The sequence below is a fragment of the Neomonachus schauinslandi genome, chromosome 3 (assembly GCF_002201575.2).
Source record: "Neomonachus schauinslandi chromosome 3, ASM220157v2, whole genome shotgun sequence".
In the NCBI taxonomy this organism is placed as follows: domain Eukaryota; kingdom Metazoa; phylum Chordata; class Mammalia; order Carnivora; family Phocidae; genus Neomonachus; species Neomonachus schauinslandi.
In genome coordinates, this window is record NC_058405.1 from 33,186,289 (window position 1) to 33,208,756 (window position 22,468).

General features: G+C 40.8%; 1 protein-coding gene across 2 annotated transcripts in view; it reads left to right on the top strand.

Annotated features, from left to right (window-relative positions):
* The window catches only part of KLF12 (Kruppel like factor 12), a 420,428-nt gene extending 403,447 nt beyond the window's left edge, over positions 1 to 16,981 (top strand). Inside the window, exon 9 of one of the 2 annotated variants that reach the window (XM_021697868.2) lies at positions 15,575 to 16,295. In XM_021697868.2, the coding sequence (XP_021553543.1) occupies positions 15,575 to 15,756 (182 nt within the window). In that variant the 3' untranslated portion in view covers positions 15,757 to 16,295. Of the gene's footprint in view, positions 1 to 15,574 lie in introns of both variants that reach the window. The other variant, XM_021697869.2, reaches the window with a different exon arrangement.
* The last annotated feature ends 5,487 nt before the right edge of the window (positions 16,982 to 22,468 follow it).

Sequence of the window (22,468 nt, forward strand, 5' to 3'; positions counted from 1 at the left end):
GCATCTCTTAAAATGTGAAAATGGTATTAAGTCCTTTAGCAGTTGACTCTGTTAAGTCCTCTAAATCAAAGATAGCTGAGATCTACATCTAGTCCATCCCTTGTACCTAGAACTGATTCCTTTTAAACCTCAACATGCAATGTTGTGTTGGTAGTTGGACCCGTCCATCCAGGGACGGCTCCCTCAGGAGTAGTGCGTTTCCTCTCATTGGACACGTTTCACCGCACGCCGGATGATCTCGTGGGGAACATACAGGACAGAATCGGAATTCTGAGGGCTGCGAATGCCCTTTCAAGTCTGGGAAATAATTATTCTACATCCATTTTATTGACTTGGACCTGTTCTTCTAATAAGTTGAGATGACTTTGAAACCTCTCCCCGCCCACCTTGCTTTTAGTATTTTAGCTCTCTCCTTCAGCTTCTCCATTTTTGCCAGGTGTTAAGTAAGACAGGCTTCAGGAAAAAGCTCTGAGATGTGATCCCAGAGACTTCCATTCAAGTGGGTCTTAATTCATTAACCAGTAACTAAAAATCTACCTAACTGTCCTACCTCCAGTCCCTCTTTCTTGATCTCACAGCTACATCAACAAATTCCTTGTGAAATTCCTACTCCAGACCAAGACATGCCAAATCCATTCATCTACTTAGCAGAGGGATATTTACTCTGTAAGACATAGCCTCCTAAATTATCAAGTAATAGTCCTTTTAAAAAGAAAGAATGAAATTTGTTTCAAGGTGAGCCCTTACGTGTTTCTGATTTATAATCCTATGCAAGGTTTCTCAATTTTGTGTTCAAAATGAAATCAACACTAGTTGTAGAGGGATTCAGGTTGACTTGCTTCGCTTTTAGTAAGTATCTTAGCCATACCTTTGCTTCAGGCATTTTGACTAAGTTATTTGTGTGTGACCAGTAACAATGAATGTAGAGCTTGGGATTATAACAGATGACTTATGAGGAGTACTCACGCTATGGGAGGTGAGCAAGTAGCAATAAGAAATTCCCCATGATAAAGTCACGTTAATTTTACCTTGAACACTTGATCTTTTGTGCTTTATTAGTACATGATCAGTCATCTATTTAGAACCTGCACAGTAAATTAAACACGTTTGGAGAAGTGCAAAAGAGGAACGTTCTCTAGATATTAGCAACTTAAAGAGAAATGCTAAAGAGTGCCTTTTTAAATTTGAAAATGATTTAAGTGTATTGTCATGACCGTGCAGTTTAGATAATAACATAAAGACTTGACCAAACGATTTTAACTGCCTTTACTAACACTTGCCTGTGGTAGAAAGGAAGAAAAAAAATATATCTCAGCAACCCTGCACACGTGGTTTTTAGCAGGTACATTGTTCCTGTTCACTGGTATAAATTGTGTCTCCTCTGCATGGAGCAGTGTACAGTGTATTTATTTATTTATTTATTTATTTTTTTTTTAAAGATTTTATTTATTTATTTGACAGAGAGAGACACAGTGAGAGGGAACACAAGCAGAGGGAGTGGGAGAGGAAGAAGCAGGCTCCCTGCTGAGCAGGGAGCCCGATGCGGGGCTCGATCCCAGGACCCTGGGATCATGACCTGAGCTGAAGGCAGACGCTTAACCGACTGAGCCACCCAGGCGCCCCTGTACAGTGTATTTAAATGAATTTGCAGTATAATTAAATTAATGGCCATTTAAACCTTTGTTACACATGACTAGCATGTAGTCTGAGGTTCCCTCATTTCATTTTAAGAATTGTGTTGCTTATTAAATGACTTAAACATAAATTTTAGAAGGACATAGTCTTGTGAGTCTGGTAGTGCTGTTTACAGTTCTCTTATTTTCTGAAAAGATAAGTCACAGTATTTCTAAAATGGAGAAGAGCAAGCAAGCAACATTCAGGCATCAGTGATCCCTGGGGCCACTAGATGGTGCACTACAACCAGATGTTGGGTCTCGTCTTAGAGGGTCTGAAAGTCAACGAGAACCCTCTGGTGGTGTGTGGGACATGACAGAATGATCATCAATGTCCTGCGAAATACTGCCATAATCATGAACACAGAAAAGACAACATAAAGATAAATTTAAAACCAGATTTTTAAAAGAGTAATTTTAACATATAAAAATACTCAGTTTCTAATGACTGGGAGTATTTTATATTCCAACTTGCTAGCCTACTCTCTAAAAAATCTGTGAGGCTCATTTAGCCAGTGTTGTCTGATATTCATTTTCATTCATATGAAAACTGTATACCTACATTTTAAAAATTAGTACCTGTAAAGCAATCCCATTTCTTATCAATCTGGCTTTCTCAAAAGTAAGTCCTCCCTGAATTTTATACGTCAAAGAAGTTAACTCATATGGATGCTTTAAAATTATTAACCAACTGTGATTTAAGTCTCTAAAATGTGTCCTTCCCTACCTTTTACAAATGGAGGGAATGATGTATGATTTAGCTCTTCCCTGGAGGAATGATACCTTTGTAATTAATATCCGATAACGATGGTGCATTTGTGGAACACACACGTGTGCCCGCACGCGCACACACACACATCCATCCGAAATGCTTGCAGATTCCGTGCCTTTTCACTTTTTTACTTGCCTTATCGCTTGTCGCTGCTATTCCTACATTTCTTGCTTCTAATTTGACACGTTGTTTAACTGGGTGAGATTCTGGAATGGTTTGATGATATTCCTACAAAGAAATTCACGAGCTCTGTGACATCTGTGCATATTAGTGGCCTTTCTTCGCTCGTACTTGCTCGATCAGGTGGTGGGGTGCTGCTCATACTTCCACATCTGTCTTCATTAATTAAATCACTCACTTGTATAAAGCTCTGTGTCAGGCCCGCTGTCTAGATCTGTTGTTAGATAAAATACAGGGCTTAGCGATGCCAAGATAATTAATCACTTAAGAGCAAACCGGCATTTTTCAGGTAAAAATCCTCTCCCAACAAGTTGTTGGTAAGTCTTGGCCAAACCGCTCATAAGTATGAGCATACTGATACTTGCTGAGAAATAGAAAACTATAATAGAAATAGATCTACATTGAAGTCAGCAAACAAGAGTTTGAATCTGCCCTTGGTCCCTAGCTGGTTGGCAGGCCTAGACAAGCTAATTCACTCTGTGAATCTCAGGTTTTCTGTTTCATTTTTATTTTTGAACATAAACACAGCACACTGTTGTGTAATTACCGCAGGGGGCATCGGTTTTATATTCCCAGTAAATACAAAGACTCACCCATCTCAGGGACTCAGTGTTGAATTGAAATTGTGTGTGTATGAATATTGATACAGGTATATGTTGTTATTGTGACCAGTAGGTTCAAGGCAAAAAAGTGTGCACCCCTTAGTATATACGCATCACAAGCATCTATAATCATGTCATCTCTGTACTTCAGACCCTACCAATTTAACATTTTTAGAATTCAGAAAAAGTTAAGTGAAAGCTAACTGTTGTTTAATAAGTCCTCTTTGTCATCATTTTGGTAAAATGATGATATAAATAATCTTAAAAGGAATATATTTAAAATACTTAGTAAAACATAGTTTTCCATTTGAAAAAACTCATGTGTAGACAGATTTAACAAGACACATACTTATTGAGCATTTTCCACGTCTAAGGCATTACGGATTTTTTCTTGAAGAAGGCAGAAAGAGGCAAAGCCCCCATCTTCAGTGAACGGGTCCATAAGTGTGCTAGATAAGATTCATATGAATAGTCATAACAAAGGCCAAGTGTGCAAAGCCCTATAATAAAGGTAGAAGCAAAAGGACAAAACAACACAGTGGGAGCTTTCTATTATGGCCAGGGAATTTGGGGACACCTTCCTACTCTGGGCACAAGGCTCTTCTCATCTGACTCCTGTTCATCTGTTAAACCTCCTTTGCTGACCCTATTCCAATTGCCCTCTTTCCTCAGCCATATAAATGCATGAATCTCCAAATGTGCTCAACTCTATGGAGCTCAATCGTACATTCCCCCCCGCCCGCCGACCTGAAATGGCCTGCTTACGGGCCTCCTTTCTTCCTACTTTTTTAGAAACTCTCTTGATTTTTCAGACTGTTTCTATGTTTCCTGTTCTGTTAGGCTGTCTGACTACCCTCCTTCCCCAGACAGGTAGAACTCTCTATGACCCTAGAGCACTTGGGCATTTCTGTGTCCCAACACAAAGGGAGCTGTATGGGAAACATTGGGCCCTCCATCTGATTGGACATGAGGGTAAGGAAGAGGAAGACTTTGCAGATGTTGGTACATGTGGTTTAGGAGTAAGAAATGCTGTGAACAGACATGGAGACCACAGATGGGAGAGAGCTGACATTTCCTGAGGACCTGCCAGATCCCGGGCACGGTGCTCAGCTCTTCTAGCGCTTGACATATTTTAATCGCATCTGTAAATTTAGAGCACTTACCCATTTTCATGCAGTGAACAAGCAGTGGAGCTGGGATTCAAACTCCAGTCTCTCTAGAACCTGTCCCGTTGTCCCTACACCCAGTCTCAGACAAGTTTGCTAAGAACCTGCCCACCTCCTCTCCACTCGAGCCACGTTCCTCCGCGTGGCTAGCCAGCAGTCCCTACCTGTTCAGTGACGGTCATTCAGGTACTTTTGAAGTAATAAGATAACAAGGGACTTTAAATGGTCTATTTTTAAAGCTTTTCATTAATGTGAACTGGTCTTTCTTCTGAGTCTATTAAAATTTTACTTTGTTAGGAAGCCAGTGAGACAACGAGGACCAGAAGCATTAATAATTAAATAGGCAGCTCTTGAGTGCTCGTTCAGTGTGAGGTTTTCTGCATAGTAATGGGTCCGCCGTGCAGATGAAGACAGCAAGGAGTTCTAAATGTGGTGGGGGAGACAGCCGTGGCTACGAATATCCACCATGTGCAGCATGATAGGAAAGCTATGAGTGAGCTTGATACACGTTGCCGTGAAAGCCCAGAAGGGCTGATGGGTCCTGCCTGCAGGTGGCGGACATCACCTACCCCCGCAAACAAGCATTGAAGTGCCTTTTCTAAAAAGGAACCTGAATCATCTGGATGAAAAACAAAGTGCTGTGAAAGTGTTGCCCTTGTTTTCATTTATGGGGATGTTACTTTAACCTAGAGAGTTACTGTGTAGAAACATGTTGAACCTGAGGTTTACAATTATCTGAATGCAGGTACCAATGCAGTACATATTTGATTTGATTTGGTTTTAAAAGTGTTAACCTTATTTTGGCGTGCCTGGGTGGCTCAGTCGGTTAAGTGTCCGACTCTTGATTTTGGCTCAGGTCATGATCTCAGGGGTGTGATGAGCCCCGAGTTGGGCTCTGCACTGGGCATGGAGCCTGCTTAAGATTCTCTCCCGCTCCCCCTGTCCCTCCCCCCACTACACATGTGCACAGGTTCTCTCTCGCTCTCAAAAAAAAAAAGTGTTACCTTATTTACTTTGTTTTAAAAGTAAATTCATCTTTTTCGTATCTTTAGAAAAGTAATGGCTTTTGAAACAGCCTTACAAATTATTACCTCCGTTAAATAAATAACTAAGTGAGTTTTGCTTCTTAATTCTTTTTATGTTAGCACACGGATTGTTAATGACAGTGGAAGGTTCAAAACACCAGGTATCTTATGACCATGCTCTGTTTTCCTTCTTTTACTTTTGGGTTTATTGTATCCATGTACCAATCAAAATGGTGTTGTAAGCAGGAGTGGGGTAATAATATCCCCAGCCCTTGTACGTTTTCAGTTCTATCAAAGAATGACTGGACTATGAGTTTTAGTCATCCTGTCCTGAATGGCAAAATTAGCTACTGCTAATATGAAATTTGTGGGCTTAGTGAAATTGTTAAAGACAATAAGGAGCTGTATCTTTGCAGAAAACATGTCCAACCCTAAAGAATATATAAAAAATAACGTTTATCATGCTTGAGATTATTCAATAAAAATCTTCACAACTAAGAATAAAAAGAATTATAAAGTAAATATGTTGTTTTAAAGATGAAAATAATTAATGTTCATTTGAGCAGCAAAATGGAAGGCTCAATCACATGTCATGTTACTAATTTTAAAGGTTTAAAATGAGATATTTGTTTGCAGACCAGACCTTTAAGTGGCACTAGTTGTAAATAAAACCTTCGAAATTTATTTTCCTTTCCAAAAATACATACTCCAATTCATTAGAATAGAAAAGATGGTAGAATGGATAGAATGCTAGCAATAGACTGCCTCACAAAATGGATTACTCTTTTTTTTTTTTTTTTTTAAAGATTTTATTTATCTATTTGAGAGAGAGAGAATGAGAGACAGAGAACATGAGAGGGAAGAGGGTCAGGGGGAGAAGCAGACTCCCTGCCGAGCAGGGAGCCCGATGCGGGACTCGATCCCGGGACTCCAGGATCATGACCTGAGCCGAAGGCAGTCGCTTAACCAACTGAGCCACCCAGGTGCCCCTGGATTACTCTTTTTTTTAAGATTTAATTTATGTTAGAGCACACACAAGCAGGGGGAGGAGCAGAGGGAGAGAGAGAAAGAGAACCTCAAACAGCCTCTGCACTGAGCATGCAGCCCAGTGCAGGACTCGGTTTCACAACCCTGAGATCATGACCCGCGCGGAAACCAAGAGTCAGACGCTTAACTGACTGAGCTACCCAGGAGCCCCTCTTTTTTTTTAAGTAAGCTCTACACCCAATGTGGGGCTTGAACCCACAACCTCTGAGATCAAGAATCGCACGCTCCACTGTCTGAGCCAGCCAGGCACCCCTAGATTACTCTTTTTTTGTTTTTTAATTCTTATGTTAATCCCCATACATTACATCATTAGTTTTAGATGAAGACCCCTAGATTACTCTTAACTTGACTGTTACATGTTATATTTTAAAAGAATGTGAGGTATTTGAATTTAAGTAGTGTCATTCATTTAACCAACAAGCATTTATTAGCACCGAGCTGTGTAGGCCCTGGGGATACAGTGATGAAGAACGCTCCAAGCCATCCTCAGTACAGAACTGCTGAGTGGGGCGGGCAGACAGGAAAACCAGCAATCACAGTAGGGTGTGATGAGAGTTTAATACAGGTGTGTCCAGGGTACCAAGGAGCGACATGATCAGATTGTCTTTGAGAAAATTTTCCTCCAATGTAGTGCAGATGGTATTGGAGGGGGTAACACATGAGACAGGGAAACAGAACCATTAGAAGTTGGTATCGGTGGAAGGTGGCAAGAAGCTAAAGAAAGGCCGCCTGCCACTGGGGCGATAAACTGGAGAGGACAGCTGGACAGATATTTGGAAGGCAGCACTGGCAGGTGTAATAGCCCAGGTTGGGGCAGGCAGAGAGTAACAGTGAGGAGTCCAAGAAATCTCCCCAACTAGAGAAGTTCATGGCTTGATACCTGAGGAGGTAGGATTGCCTTTTTTTTCCAGATAGCAAAACAGAAGGAGAAACCTGTCTTATTCGGGTGGTAAATGCTGAGTACAGTTTTGGTCATGATGAGATGGCTTTTGGACTGCCACTTCCGTGGTAGATCTCTCTCTAATGCTTAGGAGAGAGACGGAGGTGTCAGTTCTTAGGAATCTTTTCCTTACAAGTTGTGGTGGAAGCCATGGGAGCCAAGGAGAACACAGGCAGGTGAGGAGAAGTCAAAGTCAAAGTCTTGGTAAACATTTATGTGACAGGTAAAGGAAGAACGCTCTGCAAAAGAAACGAAAAGGAAAATATAACCAGAAACATAGGAAAATAAATATTGTCATGACATGGAAATAGAAACTCAGAAGAGCCAAACAAAGTATTACCCTTAGACCTTGAACTTTTTGCTTTCAGTGAAGTATGTTTTTATTATAGGATATTTTAGTTCACTTATACTTGATTCCTACATGAGACAGGCTAGTCTCTCTGTTAACACATTGTCTGTCCTGTAAGTACTAATTCACATTTTCAGCCTGCTTCTCTAGCTCTAACCAGATAGCCTGGTTTATTAAAGCAGTGACCTAAAGTGTCAGGAGGCAATATAGAGGAGAAGTTCCAACTGAGAGCTCTCATGTCCGACTCCCAGGGTTCATATCCCACCTCGACCGCATACCAACTGGGGTTGAAGTGAAGTGAAGTGGGGTTGGTTACTGCAACTACTTCATTGGGAATTGGTAAAGTTCATATCCGTAAAGCTCTTAGAATGAAGTGCGGTGCACAAAAGTGCTATATGCTTTGGCAAATATTGTTTTTATCAAAGATAGCCATTATGGAATTGCATGGGGAAGAAAGAACAAATCCACTTGGTCTCATTTACACATCATGAGGAACACAGTTAATTCAGCCCAGACAATTCAGGGGAGCAGAGACTAACATATTGATTACGTGTTTGATTGACTTGACAAGATCAAATGGATCCAACAAATAATATAATACTACATTGTTCTCTTTGGCCTATCCAGTAGTTTTATACTTAAAATGTTAGGAAAATCAAGATCAAGATTGACATCCAATTACCAGAAATCCCTTAATTCTTTTTTTTTTTTTAATAGCAAACAGGATCTATTTTTTTAAACTATATTTCTTAGAAAAAACAGAAAAATCTTAAATTTCATAACTATAAAATTAAATATTCTTTTATTGAGCACCTGTCATTTCTTAGGCACGGGCCATGTGAACTTCTTAGTTTCACAAGTGTAGGAATAGTGTGTCCATTTTACAGATGGGGAAACGGTGCTTCAGAAAGCTGAACACTTGAGCCTGAGATCTAATTGCAGGTGGATGACCGAGCCAGTGTTTGACCAGGCTTTCTGCCTGATCGCAAAGCCTGTGTGCTATTTTATGCCGCCTTAACACCACCAAGAGAGAAGGCAACCCGGTCTACCCTGAGGACAAGTCAGGGGCTGTGTAATCTCAGCTCTAGGTTTCTGTTTCCTCCTCTTGAAAGTACCTAATTTCCTCCCAGATCTAAAATAGTGTGAACTTTTATGAACTAATGGAACAGAAACCAGAAGACAAGATAGGAATCTTGATTCTGGTCCACCCCCCTCCCCATATGCAAATACCATTCCTCAAGTGAAACAGATTGTCACAGCAAATATGTTGAGCCTTGAGTGTAATGAAGCTCATTTGTCAGCGTCTGGGGCCCCATAACTTTATAAAAGTTAAACAGGGACACATTTCAGAAATGCACTTCTGAACCGAAAAAAATGCCTGTGCTTCCTGTTGCAAAAGGTGTTCCTTTTCAGTTGCTTGAGAAAATATTAGAGAGAAGCTGATGTGAGAACATGGCTGTTTTGTTTGACCCAGACTTTTTCAAACGGCACATTCCTCCTCTTCTGCGTATTGCTCACACGTCATTTTAATATGAAAGGGCACCTGTCTTTTGTCTCAGTACACATTTACCTTTCAGCATTTCAGATGGTAAGATGGGAGGTACCTGAAAAAGTTATTTTTGTTTCGTGGGTTTTGGGAATCCATTCAATACCTGGTGTTTTCTTTAGACTTTATTATACTTCTGCTGAGTAAATGTCATGGAAATGCATTTAGTGACTCTTAATCCTTTTCTTTAACCAAGATTGAAAGAGACAGGGGTTCTCATAATAAATCAGTTTGTTGACTGTTGCAAGGGAAAAAAACCCTGACATGAGTTTTCATTTTCTCAGGACACTTAATTAGACTTCTGTTTAAATAATGCCCGTGCATACACACACACACACACACACACACACACACACACACACACACGCACACACACACACACACCCCACAGAGGCAATTATGCATAAAAAATTATATTTAACTTGAACCCCGAAAGTGCAGTTAAAAAGTGTTTCAGAACAAAACTTTACAAACCTCCTCGTTTGTCCTTTTCTCTCTCTCTCTTTTTCATCTTTATAGGACTGTTCCACTTAAAAAAAAAGAAGCTCTTGCTATTAGTTTTGGTTAACATTTTCCTTTCTCAGAGGCTCTCATAGTGTAGTCCAGGTTTTTTAAAGAACAGAGGAGGACAGATTGTGCTCAAAAATGGCCAGATTCTTTTTTTTTTTTTTAAACACAAAGTGTGGAAATGGCTTGGATTTGTCATGGGACATGGAGAACTTCACGCTTCAAAACCGAAGACCTACAAGTTAGCAAACTGCTCCCCAAGGTATGGCGTGGGATTAAGCTACCAATTAATTACCCAGGTTTTGTCCTTCGGTTTTTCTTAGACACTAGCAACTTAATGTCTCAATTTAGCCAAGAAATATCACCTACTAAGACTTATTGGTAAAGACATATACGATACCATTTTCTATCATTTCATTATTTCATGGGATTAGTAGAAGAAACAAAAATCAAAAATGATCCGATGGTGGAGACAAAACTTACCATTACTTTGAAAAACATTAACTACGCTTTCAGAGATTTTGCCACCAGGGATTCTAAGTGTACTTGTGAATTAGACAAAAGGAAGGGAAGGTGAGCATGCTATTTTTATTTTCAGATTATTTCTAGGGAAAACAGATTTGAATAACACATTTGCAGAAATCTAATTCAAATGCGTTGAAGGACAATTCACAATTCCTGAAGAAATGATTGGAAATCGTGTTTACTGTTACCGTCATTCAGCCCGATGCCGGCAGCTGTGGGCAGTAGAAGCACAGACTGGGAGATGCCTGACTCCTCTCATAGGAGGAGTCCAAGCCAACTCTTTGCATAGGAAAGTTGTCTTGGAAAATACACTTACCATTCTGTACCTACCACGCTGACTTCTTAACATTAAATTTAGTTTATTTTCTAGGAAGATTTTAAAGGAAAGAAGACAGGATAGAAGAAAGATTCTGTCTGCTTGTTATATCCTTTCAGGGCTCGTTTATGCATACTACAATACATCTTACAAATCTTTTATCATTTTAATAAGTTTTTACTCACATCAGAAAGTTTCTTTTATCCTAATTTGTTTCTAAGATTGTATCCTGTAAATTGCTCTAAAGCACAAGCATAAAATACAATGTATAGTTTCATACAATGCAGTGGCCACTAAAATTGTTCTTCACTTCTAGAACTTGATTAGTCCAAAAGGAGCATTTATTGATTTTTTTTTTTTTAAATAAGATGCTAGGCAGTGGGCAGGTATAATCAAACCCTTGGTCTCTCTTGAGCGAAGGGCAGAGGTCAGCTCCGTGTCTGGTCAGGGTAGCCATCTCCTCCCCCAACCCCTAATAGTTCAGCGTCTAATTTTGAAGAGAGATTTGAAGATAATCATTTTCTTTTTTCCTCTTTTTTTTAAGTGTGGGGAGAGAATACCCAAACTCCAGTTTTATTAATGAGGCAGTAGGGGCAAGGAATAGTATGCTTAAGTTTTCATGGATATTAAGAAGAAAGTATACCTTTTTATAAGAAGTTTTCGAGGAAAATTCACTTATCACTCAGACAATTAAGTTTACTCTTTTCTGATATGCTTTCTCCCTCACCGCTCCCTAATGGAAAAGGTTTGCATTCTTCATTATATGCCTTCATTTGTCGCCTAGCCCCTTAATAACTTACAAGCTTATTTATTATTTTCATTGGTTTTATTCAAGAGTAGGGACATGTCTGCTTCTGGTAGTTTTGAGACCTATTCCTTGTCTATCTTTTTTTTATCAAGATATAACCAACATAGAACATTTAATCAGTTTCAGGTGTACAACATGATTCAATATTTGTATAGGTTGTGAAATGATCCCTACAGTAAGTGTAGGTAACATCTGTCAACACAGATACAGATGATTTTTTTTTTAAAGATTTTATTTATTTGACAGAGAGGGAGACAGTGAGAGAGGGAACACAAGCAGGGGGAGTGCGAGAGGGAGAAGCAGGCTTCCCGCGGAGCAGGGAGCCCGATGTGGGGCTCCATCCCAGGACCCTGGGATCACGACCTGAGCCGAAGGCAGACGCTTAACGACTGAGCCACCCAGGTACCCCAACAGATGATTTTTTGTGTGTGATGAGAACTTTTCATTAAGATCTACTCTCTTAGCAACTTTCAAATATATAGTACAGTGTTACTAACTATAGTCACCCTGCTGTTCCATTATATCCCCATGACTTCATTTTTCTGTGCCTTTCGACCCACTTCCCTCATTTCACCCAGCCTCGTCTTTCCTGATTGCTTATTGCCCTGGATTCTACCTCACAGAATACTTCTCCAATTTTGCACTAAGTTTTCCTGCTCCACAGGACTCACAGAAATCCGTATCATCAGTTCCTCCTTCCCCTGTGCCCCACACCCGGAAATATCCATGTTAGAAACGATGCCATACAGCTAAGCTACTTTCTGATCCTCCCCTCCCTGTGCCTTCCTTCCCAGACTCAGTAGAATAGTAACTCGTCATGATTCACAGTGACCTTGTAACACGACTGTATTAAAAGGCCTTGGGGAGGAGCCTCCATCACTGTGTAGAATCGTTGTTCTTTTGGTTACCAGATAAGAGTAAACTTAATTGTCTGAGTGATAAGTGAATTTTCCTTGAAAATTTCTTATAAAAAGGTATACTTTCTTTTTACTATCCATAAAAACTTAAGCACAATATTCCTTGCCCCTATTGCCTCATTAATAAAAGTATATAGAGACATTCCCGATCCTAAAGATATTTTTAAAACTCAGATCGGATTGAGTGAGCCTTTTCAGAGAGTCACTCACTCCAGAACTCTCAATTTAAAGAATTTGACATGAAATATCATGTGTGTTTATTACTGAGTGGGCTGTTAGGATTTTAGTTGGGGTCCTAAGTGGAGAATAAGTGATTATTCTATAGCCAAAATATTCCCTCACCCACCCATCCCCAATTCAATAAGTTAACATCATCAGGAACCCTGCAGAAGGCTCAGGTGACCCCTTACAGCAGGGGTCAGTAAACTTTCTGTAAAGGGACAGATAGTAAATTTGTAGACATTGCAGGCCAGACGTTCTCTGTTACAGGGCTCAATTCTGCATCACTGGATGACAGCCTTAAACAATATGGAGACTCGTGTTCCGACAAAAATGTTATTTATGGACGCTAAAATTTGAATTTCATGTAATTTTCACATGCCGTGCAATAGTCCTCTTGATTTTTTTCCAACCACGTACCAAGTGTAAAAACCACTCTAAGCTTCTAAGGTTGCACAAAAAACAGGCCACAGACTGGATTTAGCCTAGAAGAGCCACTCTCTGCTATAGATTTTCAAGTGGAAAGGACATAAATGCCGTTATTAAACAGCCAAAATGGAAGGTAAAGTAAGACTATTATAATTGTGAGGCAGGAATTAGAGAACATTAAGTGCCTACTCTGGGTGTACAAGGAAATCCAGAGAGCACCTGAGACAATAAACTGTCCCCATGGTGGGCCATTCGAACTCTACCATCCTTCCTGAGAAGAGACTGGAGGCTCTCGTCCACTCCTTGTCTCTACTTACTTACTTTCCAGGCTCATCCCAGCTATGGGTCCCCTTCCTCTCTATCTAGAAGGGCTAAGGGAGGCATACACATAGGACACTTCCACATCCATCCTTCAACTAAGAAAACCCACTATTCTTTCCTTCCCAGGCCTTACACTCTTGGTAGCTGGTTCCAGAGTGACAGCAGAGAGGACTAGGAGATGCCTGTTGGTGACAAAGAGTCTACCAGCTGACCTCAGTGCCCCAAAGACGGATGTGTTTTTGAAGACGTGACTTATATCAAGCTCAGCTTGTTAGAACCTGTGCTCCTGATGTGAATTCACAAACACATAGGGAGGACATGTAAATAAAAGCATGTTAATAGTTGCATTGATATACTATGTAGGAGATAATCTTACAAAGATTGTTAGGGGTTTTGCTGATTTTTGTTTCTTTAAATTTCTGTTCAACTTGGGTCAGTAGACACCTGCATATGAAGATTTTTATCTCTGTAGGACGTCTAGAATGAGTCAGAGGTTGAGGTTTTGGGTTAATCCACTCAGTAGGCTTCTACTTGAAAGGAGCCCTTTCAGAGTAACCTGGAGCTTTCTGTGGCCCACAGTTAGTGCATCAGTATTTCTCGATTTAACTGGTCTGTGCTATTCACTCCCTTCTGAAAGGGTCACTTGATCCTGAAAGGACCCATATAGATAGCATTTATTTCAGAGTTGACGAAAATTGTTGGGTCCAGTTCAAGCTAGTTCTCCCATGTAGGCATCACTTGTATACTCAGTTATAGAGCTTAGTGATTCCGTGTGTGTGTGTGTGTGTGTGTTTCACTGATTCGTATAAGCATTTGTTTGATACTTATTCTAGGCTCCAAGGATACTGAAATGGTAGAGGCATAGTCCTTGACCTCCACGTATTCAGAAATGGGTAGAGGAAAAAGGCATCTGAATAAAATCTTATGACATATTACAATAGATGATATAATAGAAGTAAGAAATGAATGATTTGGGAGTACCTGAGAAAGTAGAACCAACTTTGAGGATGTGACAAAGTGTACATGGGAAAAGAATTATACATTCCACTACAGCATATTGAAAAGCACTGGATTTGGAGCCAAATACACCTTTTTTTCTGACACTGGGCAAGTTACTTTACTACACTGAACCTCAGTTTTCTCATCTGTAAAGTGGGGTTAACAATACTCACCCTGCAGCTCTATGCATAGGAATCTGCAAAAAGCTCCCGTTCCTGACTTAGGCCCTTTTCACCAAAACTGTGTGTGGCCAGGAAGCCTGTTGTTGACTCTTGGATAGGATGAACAGAAGGAGAGATCACTTTTTGTGGGGTTGCATGGGGACAAGGCATCCATTCTGAATGATAGCCAGGAAAAAAAAAAAACCGCACCTGGGTCAACCATTGTCTCTCTCCCCCCGGGAGTTCATTTGGACAATGGTTAGTGTATCTTTTCCCAGCAAAGCCTTTGCATATTTTACTGTCCTTGACTGAAGGACCCGGTCAAATTACATACTTCTTCAGACGGCTTTTCACCATGAGTTTCAACACTGAAACCAACTTGATGATTCCTCAGAGCTCACCCTAATTAAATCACTGAAAAGAGTATTTAAACTTTACACTCTTAAGCTATCTAGGATTCTTTTCCAACAGACAAGCAAAAAGTAGATGTTTATGAGGGACGTGTACTTCACAGCTAATTTCTGGGGAGTGGTGGAATGCTTTTACCTTTCGATGGGATTTTGTGCCTGTTCCCGATGACTGATAAATGGACATCGTGTCCTAAAATAGCCTTAAACCATCTAAGTGATGCACATTTGGGGAGGAGTATTGAAACTAAACGTAACTAATGACCTTTATAATTCTTTGTGAGTCTCAGCATTAGAGCCAAATCAACCTAGGCAGAGAGCTAAAATGCCTTTTTTAGTCGAGCGGTGGTGATTCTATCCAGTAGTGACCAGTCTGTGCCTTTGGATGTTTTGACCGAAAAGTCATGTCCCCGTCATTGAGGAGGCAGGTGTTGACTGACTTGCCAGATGAGATGTCACAACAGGAGAGACGAGATCGAACGCCCCCCTCCCTCCCCCCGACCTGACTGACCCCCAGCCCGCCGGCAGGATGGTAAGGTTTCCCGACCAAAGATGACCACACGGAACACCCGCTGAGCGCAGCCAGTCTCCCCACACGTAGCGCTGGCTTGGTTATTATGGGAAAGTGACGGAGCACCAAAAGCGTGTGTCCCTTTTTCTTCCAGGAGAGAAACCCTACAAGTGCACCTGGGAAGGCTGCACATGGAAGTTCGCTCGCTCGGACGAACTGACAAGGCATTACCGCAAACACACGGGAGTGAAGCCATTCAAGTGCGCGGACTGTGACCGCAGCTTTTCCCGGTCAGATCATTTGGCACTGCACCGCCGAAGGCACATGCTGGTGTGAGGACTGCTACCTGTCCAGCTAAGCGGAAGAGCTGGATCTCTTAGCGGCACCCCCTTCAGCAGGGCTGAACCCCCTCCACAGTGTTAACACGAAAGGGCATCACCATCCCACGATGTCTGAAACCAGAGCAGGAAAAAGAAGGAACCCTTCTCCTTCCGGTCTGAAGGTAACCCCCATCACGACTCCACGAGAAACCCGTCTTCGCGCTGGCCTGGGAGATCCGTGACCCAAACGCTGAAGAGACAGGCATTGTCTCCCGAGCCGTGTACTCTGCCATTTCAAGATGTTTGTAGCTTGGACCAGTTTTCTGAGCTGTCAGACATTTTGTTATTGATCCCTTAAAGGTCATCTACCACCAACTGATGGCTAGAGCAGGACCTTTCAAATTGGGATTCTTCTCCTGTCATCCTCCCCCCCCCCCCTTTTTACTGAAATTTTAGTTACTGTCTCGGTAAGATAGAACACACATCCAGTCTGTTACCAGCGAGCAGCACGAACGTAGAGAAGGAGCAGCCTGTTGGAGAGTTCCATTCCCTGAAAAGAAAGGGGCACTCAGGCGGCCCTTGGCCACAGTGTGACGGCATTCTAGATAGCACCACCCGCCACTTGTCATTATGCCATGCCCGGAAGAGAAACCGACATTGAATCTTTCATTTGTTTGTCGTTGATTGTTTTCGTTTTGTTCTGATTCTGTTTTGTTCATCTGTTCGAGCAGAGGGGCAGCGACATTTCAGGTGGAGCGTAGTCCCGGTGTCTGCCCTGGCGTGGACCGGCACAGAGGTATTCTGTAGTTGAATAGGAAGAGCCTGGCTAAAGAAACTGCTGCCCCACTTCAAATCGCAGTGTTCTGTCCCCTAGGCATCATCTCTTCCTGCCCCTAGTATATGATTACAAGGAATCAGGGGGAAAAAAAAAAACTTTCTTAGACACACTGGCACCAAGGTAAGAGGTGGGGCTGCTCAGGCGAAGTCAGTGAACATGAAAAATCAGACAAAGCAGAGATGGAATAATGCGCCTCTTGAGGAGAAAAGCAATAACGAATAAAAGGACTTTCCTACAATAACTTCACTGAGGACTCACATTACCAATTTTCATACTTACTAAAACGGATTGTAAAAAACACCCCAGCATTTTAGAGGTCTTGGTTACATTGACAGCATTGAGGTAATCTTTCTGCTGTTTGTTGTCCTGCTTGGTTGAGTACCACAATTAAAGATTATGCTCCCCTTTTCTTGTTTGAAAACAGTTATTTGGTGACCAGAAAGGCCAAGGAGGCATAGCAGGGAATTAACCCCTGGGTTAGTGGGTCAGTTCTCCTTGGAACTGAGTCAATGGAAAGGGAGTGCTCCCCGAGGAAAGCCTAACATGGTGCTAATTTCCTCACTTGGAGAGCCAAGGCTAAGTGACTCTCCATTAGGTTCTTCTATACAGATTTCATTTTCTAAACTGTATCAGACCCCAGGGGTTCTGCATTGGCATGGACAGGGATGTTGAACCCACTCATCCTGTGCTGAGGGTGAGGGGAGATCACAGTCCCGTCAACCCCCTAAAATTATGAGCCTTTCTTGCAACTAGCGAAGTATACAGTAAACAAAGCAATACATCACCAACAGGCATTCTTTCAGAAAAATTATCATATTTTTTCCCCACTAAAAGCTGTTTTTTTTTTTCAGCTTTATGTGGCTAAGGGGCTTGGGGACGTTTTTTTGTTACTGTTGTTGTTGTTGTTGTTGTTAAGATTTTTTATAGCTTAGATATAAAGGGTTACCAGCATAGACCTTTGCAATATATTTTAATTACAAACACTTGATTTGGGGAATTGCACAAATTAACCTCACAATATTCCTAGCTCATTTTTAAATGTTTGAACATTCTGAAATAATTTCCGGCGGCAGAACTGTCCTTTTTAGGATCATCTCCTCATTCAGAGAATCTTATTCTGACGAGGCAAGGAACAATAAAACATTGAAACAAGGACAGTTCATGTTGGATGGTATTAGAAGGAATTGTTTTAAATGTTCAAGCAACAGCATAATGATGTTCAGGTCAAATTCTATCTTCAAAATTATGTGCTCTGCATTTTCTGCCAGGTCTGAAAAACTCATCAGACAATTTCCCTCGAACAAGGGCTTCGATTCTATTGATAAATAACTTCTTTTGCTACACAGTCTACTCCCCACCAAGCACTGTTTTTTTTGTGTATGTGTGGGTTTTGGTTTTTTTTTTTTGGTTTTTGGTTTTTGGTTTTTTTTTTTACCAACTGGAAAGTTTTCTATCTGTACTGTATACAATTCCTACTTCTCATTGCCTGTGACCATTTTGGGTAGAAAAGGGTTTCTTGCTGCATGCCAGCGTTGGTTCCTGGTCAGTTGTAAAGAACACGGGGAGTGGCCAACACGGCCGTGCCGCCCTCCCTGCTGGTCCTGGAACCCGGTTGGCAGTTAGTAGGTGAATCACCCAGCTGCAGTGTAGACTTGATTTCATTCTGCCTGCCTTCAGAAGATGGGCCAATCTCTTCTCTGCGCAGAGATGTCTTGAGAGTGTTACAGGTAGAAATGATTTTTAGAATTCATAGAACTGACAGGCGGTGGGAGCTTCCTGAGTGACAGCTTGATTTAAATTTAGCACAGAACTAAATAGGCTGCTCCTCTCTGATCACATAGGAAAGGTTCAGGGAAGTGAGCTTTTTCTCCTCACCCTCGGAAAGTGGAAACCAGACTGAGATGGTAAGTTAGCCGCTAAAACCGGTCAGTGTTACGCCATTCCCCCCCCCCCCCCCGACATGCTCGATACTTCTAAAGAAGGATCCAAGCACAAACAATGAGTGAGTGAGTTGCCGATCTCACCCCAGGTCTGAAACGTACCCAGGGCTCGTCCTGGAACATAGCAAATTCTCCCTGGTGAGTTTTCTACTCCTGTTTCCCCACAGAAAGGAAAGCGGTTGGGGAGAGAAGGAATTGGGTTTTTAGGGAAGAATATCTTCAGGCATGGAGAAGCCTCCTCCATTTCATCTGCGTCCATTCTAGCCTCTTTTGAAAAGCACAGTAGTAGATGATGAACACCAGAAAAGGCGCAGAATCCACAGGACTTGTCCGTCCCCTGATTAGAAGCATTCTTTGCTTTTAACTTTGGAGCTGTTCAACTCGCAGTTGGACGTGTGTGCGTGTCTGAGAACTTCTCCGCAGACAGCGTAATGGCTTGAGAAGCGACGGTAGGCCTGGCGATCTCGTGCATTGTAGAGAAGGAGTTCAAGGGAGTTAGCATTCTTTGAAAAGTTATGAGTTACTCTGAGGTTCTAATAGATTCCCTTCTGACCTTACGTTGTTCGGAAGCAGATTCCGTCTTCCCCATCCACCTCCAGCCCCATCCTGTCAGTTATGTGTGGACTCTGAGAAGCCTGCTTGATAACTTGTCTTAAGTTCTATTAAGACGTTTAGACTGAACTTCCTAATGGCTTTCCCATAAAGAATATACTACTGCCTGGCATCACTTCGACAAAACACTATAGGACATTTATTTTCAAAAGCAGTGGAATAACAGTAACACAAACCACATTTTTTAAAAGAGCACTTTTTATTCACTTGAAAGTTTAAATGGAAAATAGGAGGAGGATTGTGGGGGGAAAGAACTTACGAGATGCTACAGCGTTTACAAATGCCAGTTCTAGGTGATTAGAAAGGCCATTCTCCTTGTGGTTGAAATTTGGAATATCTTATACCAAGATTGTGTTCCTTTTTATACAACTTTTTTTAACTTCAAATTTTGCCATTTGTGTTTTAAACGTAAATATAATTCTGCACTTTGAAATCAGTTCATTAGAGTGATAACATGTATATGGATAAAGATGCAGTATTCCTTATTCTGTACTTTATTTATTATACTTACCAAAGCTGCAATTGAATAAATCCGGTGAGGTGAGGCCTTCAGATACGCTAATACGCCTTTGTTATGTTGTTATGACTGCTTAGAAATGTAGCCATGATGTGGTTATAAAGGTGTCTTCACACTTACAGCGAGGACTGACAGAATTTAAGTAGTGTTAAGAATACCAGCACCCACCATACGCTGAGTTTTCACGTGAGGGACTGAACGTGAGAGAACTCTCATGGATCATAATAGGCCCGGGAAGCCTTAATACTCATAATCCAGAGTCCAGTCTCAGATTTTGCTCTGTACTCACGCCTATAAATTGAGGAGGTAAATGTATTCTGTAACTTCATTAACCAAATCTCTTCCTTCAGTTTTTCCAAGGTAGTGCATCTCATTAAAAATAACCTTTCAATTTGATTTGGTTTTGTCTAGAGAAGGGGTTTGGTAAGTCATGTCTTCCATATGCGTTTCTCCTTACCCCACACTGCCTTCCACTCACCCCAGCACATACACACCTGCATACACAGCAGTCAGTGGGCTAGCAAATATCAACAAAGGACTTTTTTAAAAGAATGAATTTGTAATAATCCATGCTGTCTAGAAATGTAAGTTATTTACCTTATTAGGGAATCAGCTTATGATGCTATATATGACTTTGCCTGCATTTTATAGTTAAGAAGTGTACATAAAACTTTTAAAAATGCTCTATTTTCACAGTTTCATTATAGAGTAATGTCTGTTTAGCAAACCATGTCCATTGGTACTTTATGCTGAATACTGTGCAGTTGCAATAGAAATTCAGATTTTCATAAGAAAATGAAATAGGAGGATACTGCATCTTTAAAAAAAAATAGAGTGAAAATATTTTGCTGTATTCGTAAACATATGTGATAGTGGAAACGTATTTTCAAACTCGCAAATTTTACAGAGGTTGTAAATAGTTTGATGAAGTATGTTGGGGGAAAAAAAAGCTTTTAGTTTTCATCACAATAAAAAAAGAAAGAAACTTGTTCAGATATGCCTTGTATATCTTACAATTAGCAATATTGCCATGGGAACTCTGTTCTCCTCTGGCAGAGCACATTCCTTGTGCTCTGACAGAATGGAGTGGCCACTCGTCTCCATTTAGCCAGGATGGTTTAAAACACAATGAAGTCATTTTAAGTTGCAAACAACTGATTCCAAATTCAAAATGTCTTTGCCTGGGAAGGGGGAAATAGCTGCATAGGATTTTACTTGTGCTAAAGAGAAGCATCTAGCAATTGTTCTCTTTTCTCAATTATCTTCCTCCTCGATGAACTAGTTCTTGACGAGAACAAAAAACAAAACAACGGTAAGGTGTTTATTCTTGTTTAATTCCAGAGGGAATGAAGAGTTTTAAGAGTAGCTGCATGTTGACAAGATTAAGTGCTATGGTTATGGCCACATGTTAAATGAATCTATACTGGCAATAGGAATAAGCTAATGCCCATTTTCAGAAATGAATTAAAAGCTGGAAGTGCCTGTCAATAGACATTATGACCAATGAGATATTCCTATACTTTTACACAGCAATAATTCTTCATTACTGGGTTTTTCCTCCACGTTTGGGAAACACACACACACACACACACACACAGAATAAATATATGCACATAGTAAACTGAATATGTTCACATAGCCACAAAAAATCTTTTGTGATTTTTAAAATATACCTAATCTTGTTTATGTTAGTATTTCTTAATTTAACCTTACTTACAGAATGTAAGAATGCAAATCTGAACATTAAGATTCTCTTCAACATATACACTCTGGCATATGGCAGTTATAATTTTAAGATAAAAACTTCACGGATTTGTCCCAAACTTGCAAAGCACTCTGCGTGGCTCAAAAAGTTTTGCTCAGTTAACAAAAGCCCAACTTATTTACAGCAAAACACTAGAGAGATTTGTTTGTTCTACTTTGTTTTGTCCACTAATACCAAATGCACAAATTCATCTTTACATTTCTTCAATTCCTTTTTCCCTAATATTTTCTGTTATCATACAAGAACCATTTTGGAATGAATAGCCACACTATCATTTCTCCCCTAAAAAGCCTACTGAAGACTGCTGACACTTAGTAAGCCTAGCTTTAACCAAGGTTTGCAGTTAGTCCTGGAAATTACCAGATTTACATTCAGAACTTCCCTACTTTTTCCCATAATTATTTTACTGCTAGAAGTGGAGTCATGAATAGAAATATACAATGAGATTATACGAATAGACAAGAGCCCTAGAAATTGTCCAGCCTTACCATCTCAGAGCACAAATCCACCCAAACAAGCTATTGAGGGCTATCAGTCAAATTATATTCTTTCAGAGCCAAACATTTGGTAAGAGCAATTTTAAAAAGTATAACTGTGATTAAACACTCAGGCTTTAGACAGTGAAGACTACCACAGTGGACAGTGATCTACATATTTCTCTAGAACCAGACCACAGGCCTAGAAAACCATCTACTGTTTCCTCCTCTAAGTTTCAGAAAGAATGAAAAGGAGAAGGAAATGTGCCAGGATAGGGTGTAAAAGAGCCACTGAAGTGTCAAAGGAAAGCGGCCGGGTTCTTTAATCTCACCACAGTCCAGTCTTCTGACTGGGCTGTTTTCTGCAAGGTGTCTAGAAGTGCTAAATGGGAAGGTCCAAATTTCAGCAAACTATGAAAACAACAGCTATCCTTTCTTAAATCCTTACTCTATACCAAGCATTCTACTAGGCCACTTTGGGACCCATTGCCTCTCACCCGTAAACAGGTCTACATTTTATGGTTGGGAACCTGAGGCACAGAGAGAGTTGGCTGAGTTGTTGGCAAACACGGAAACAGTG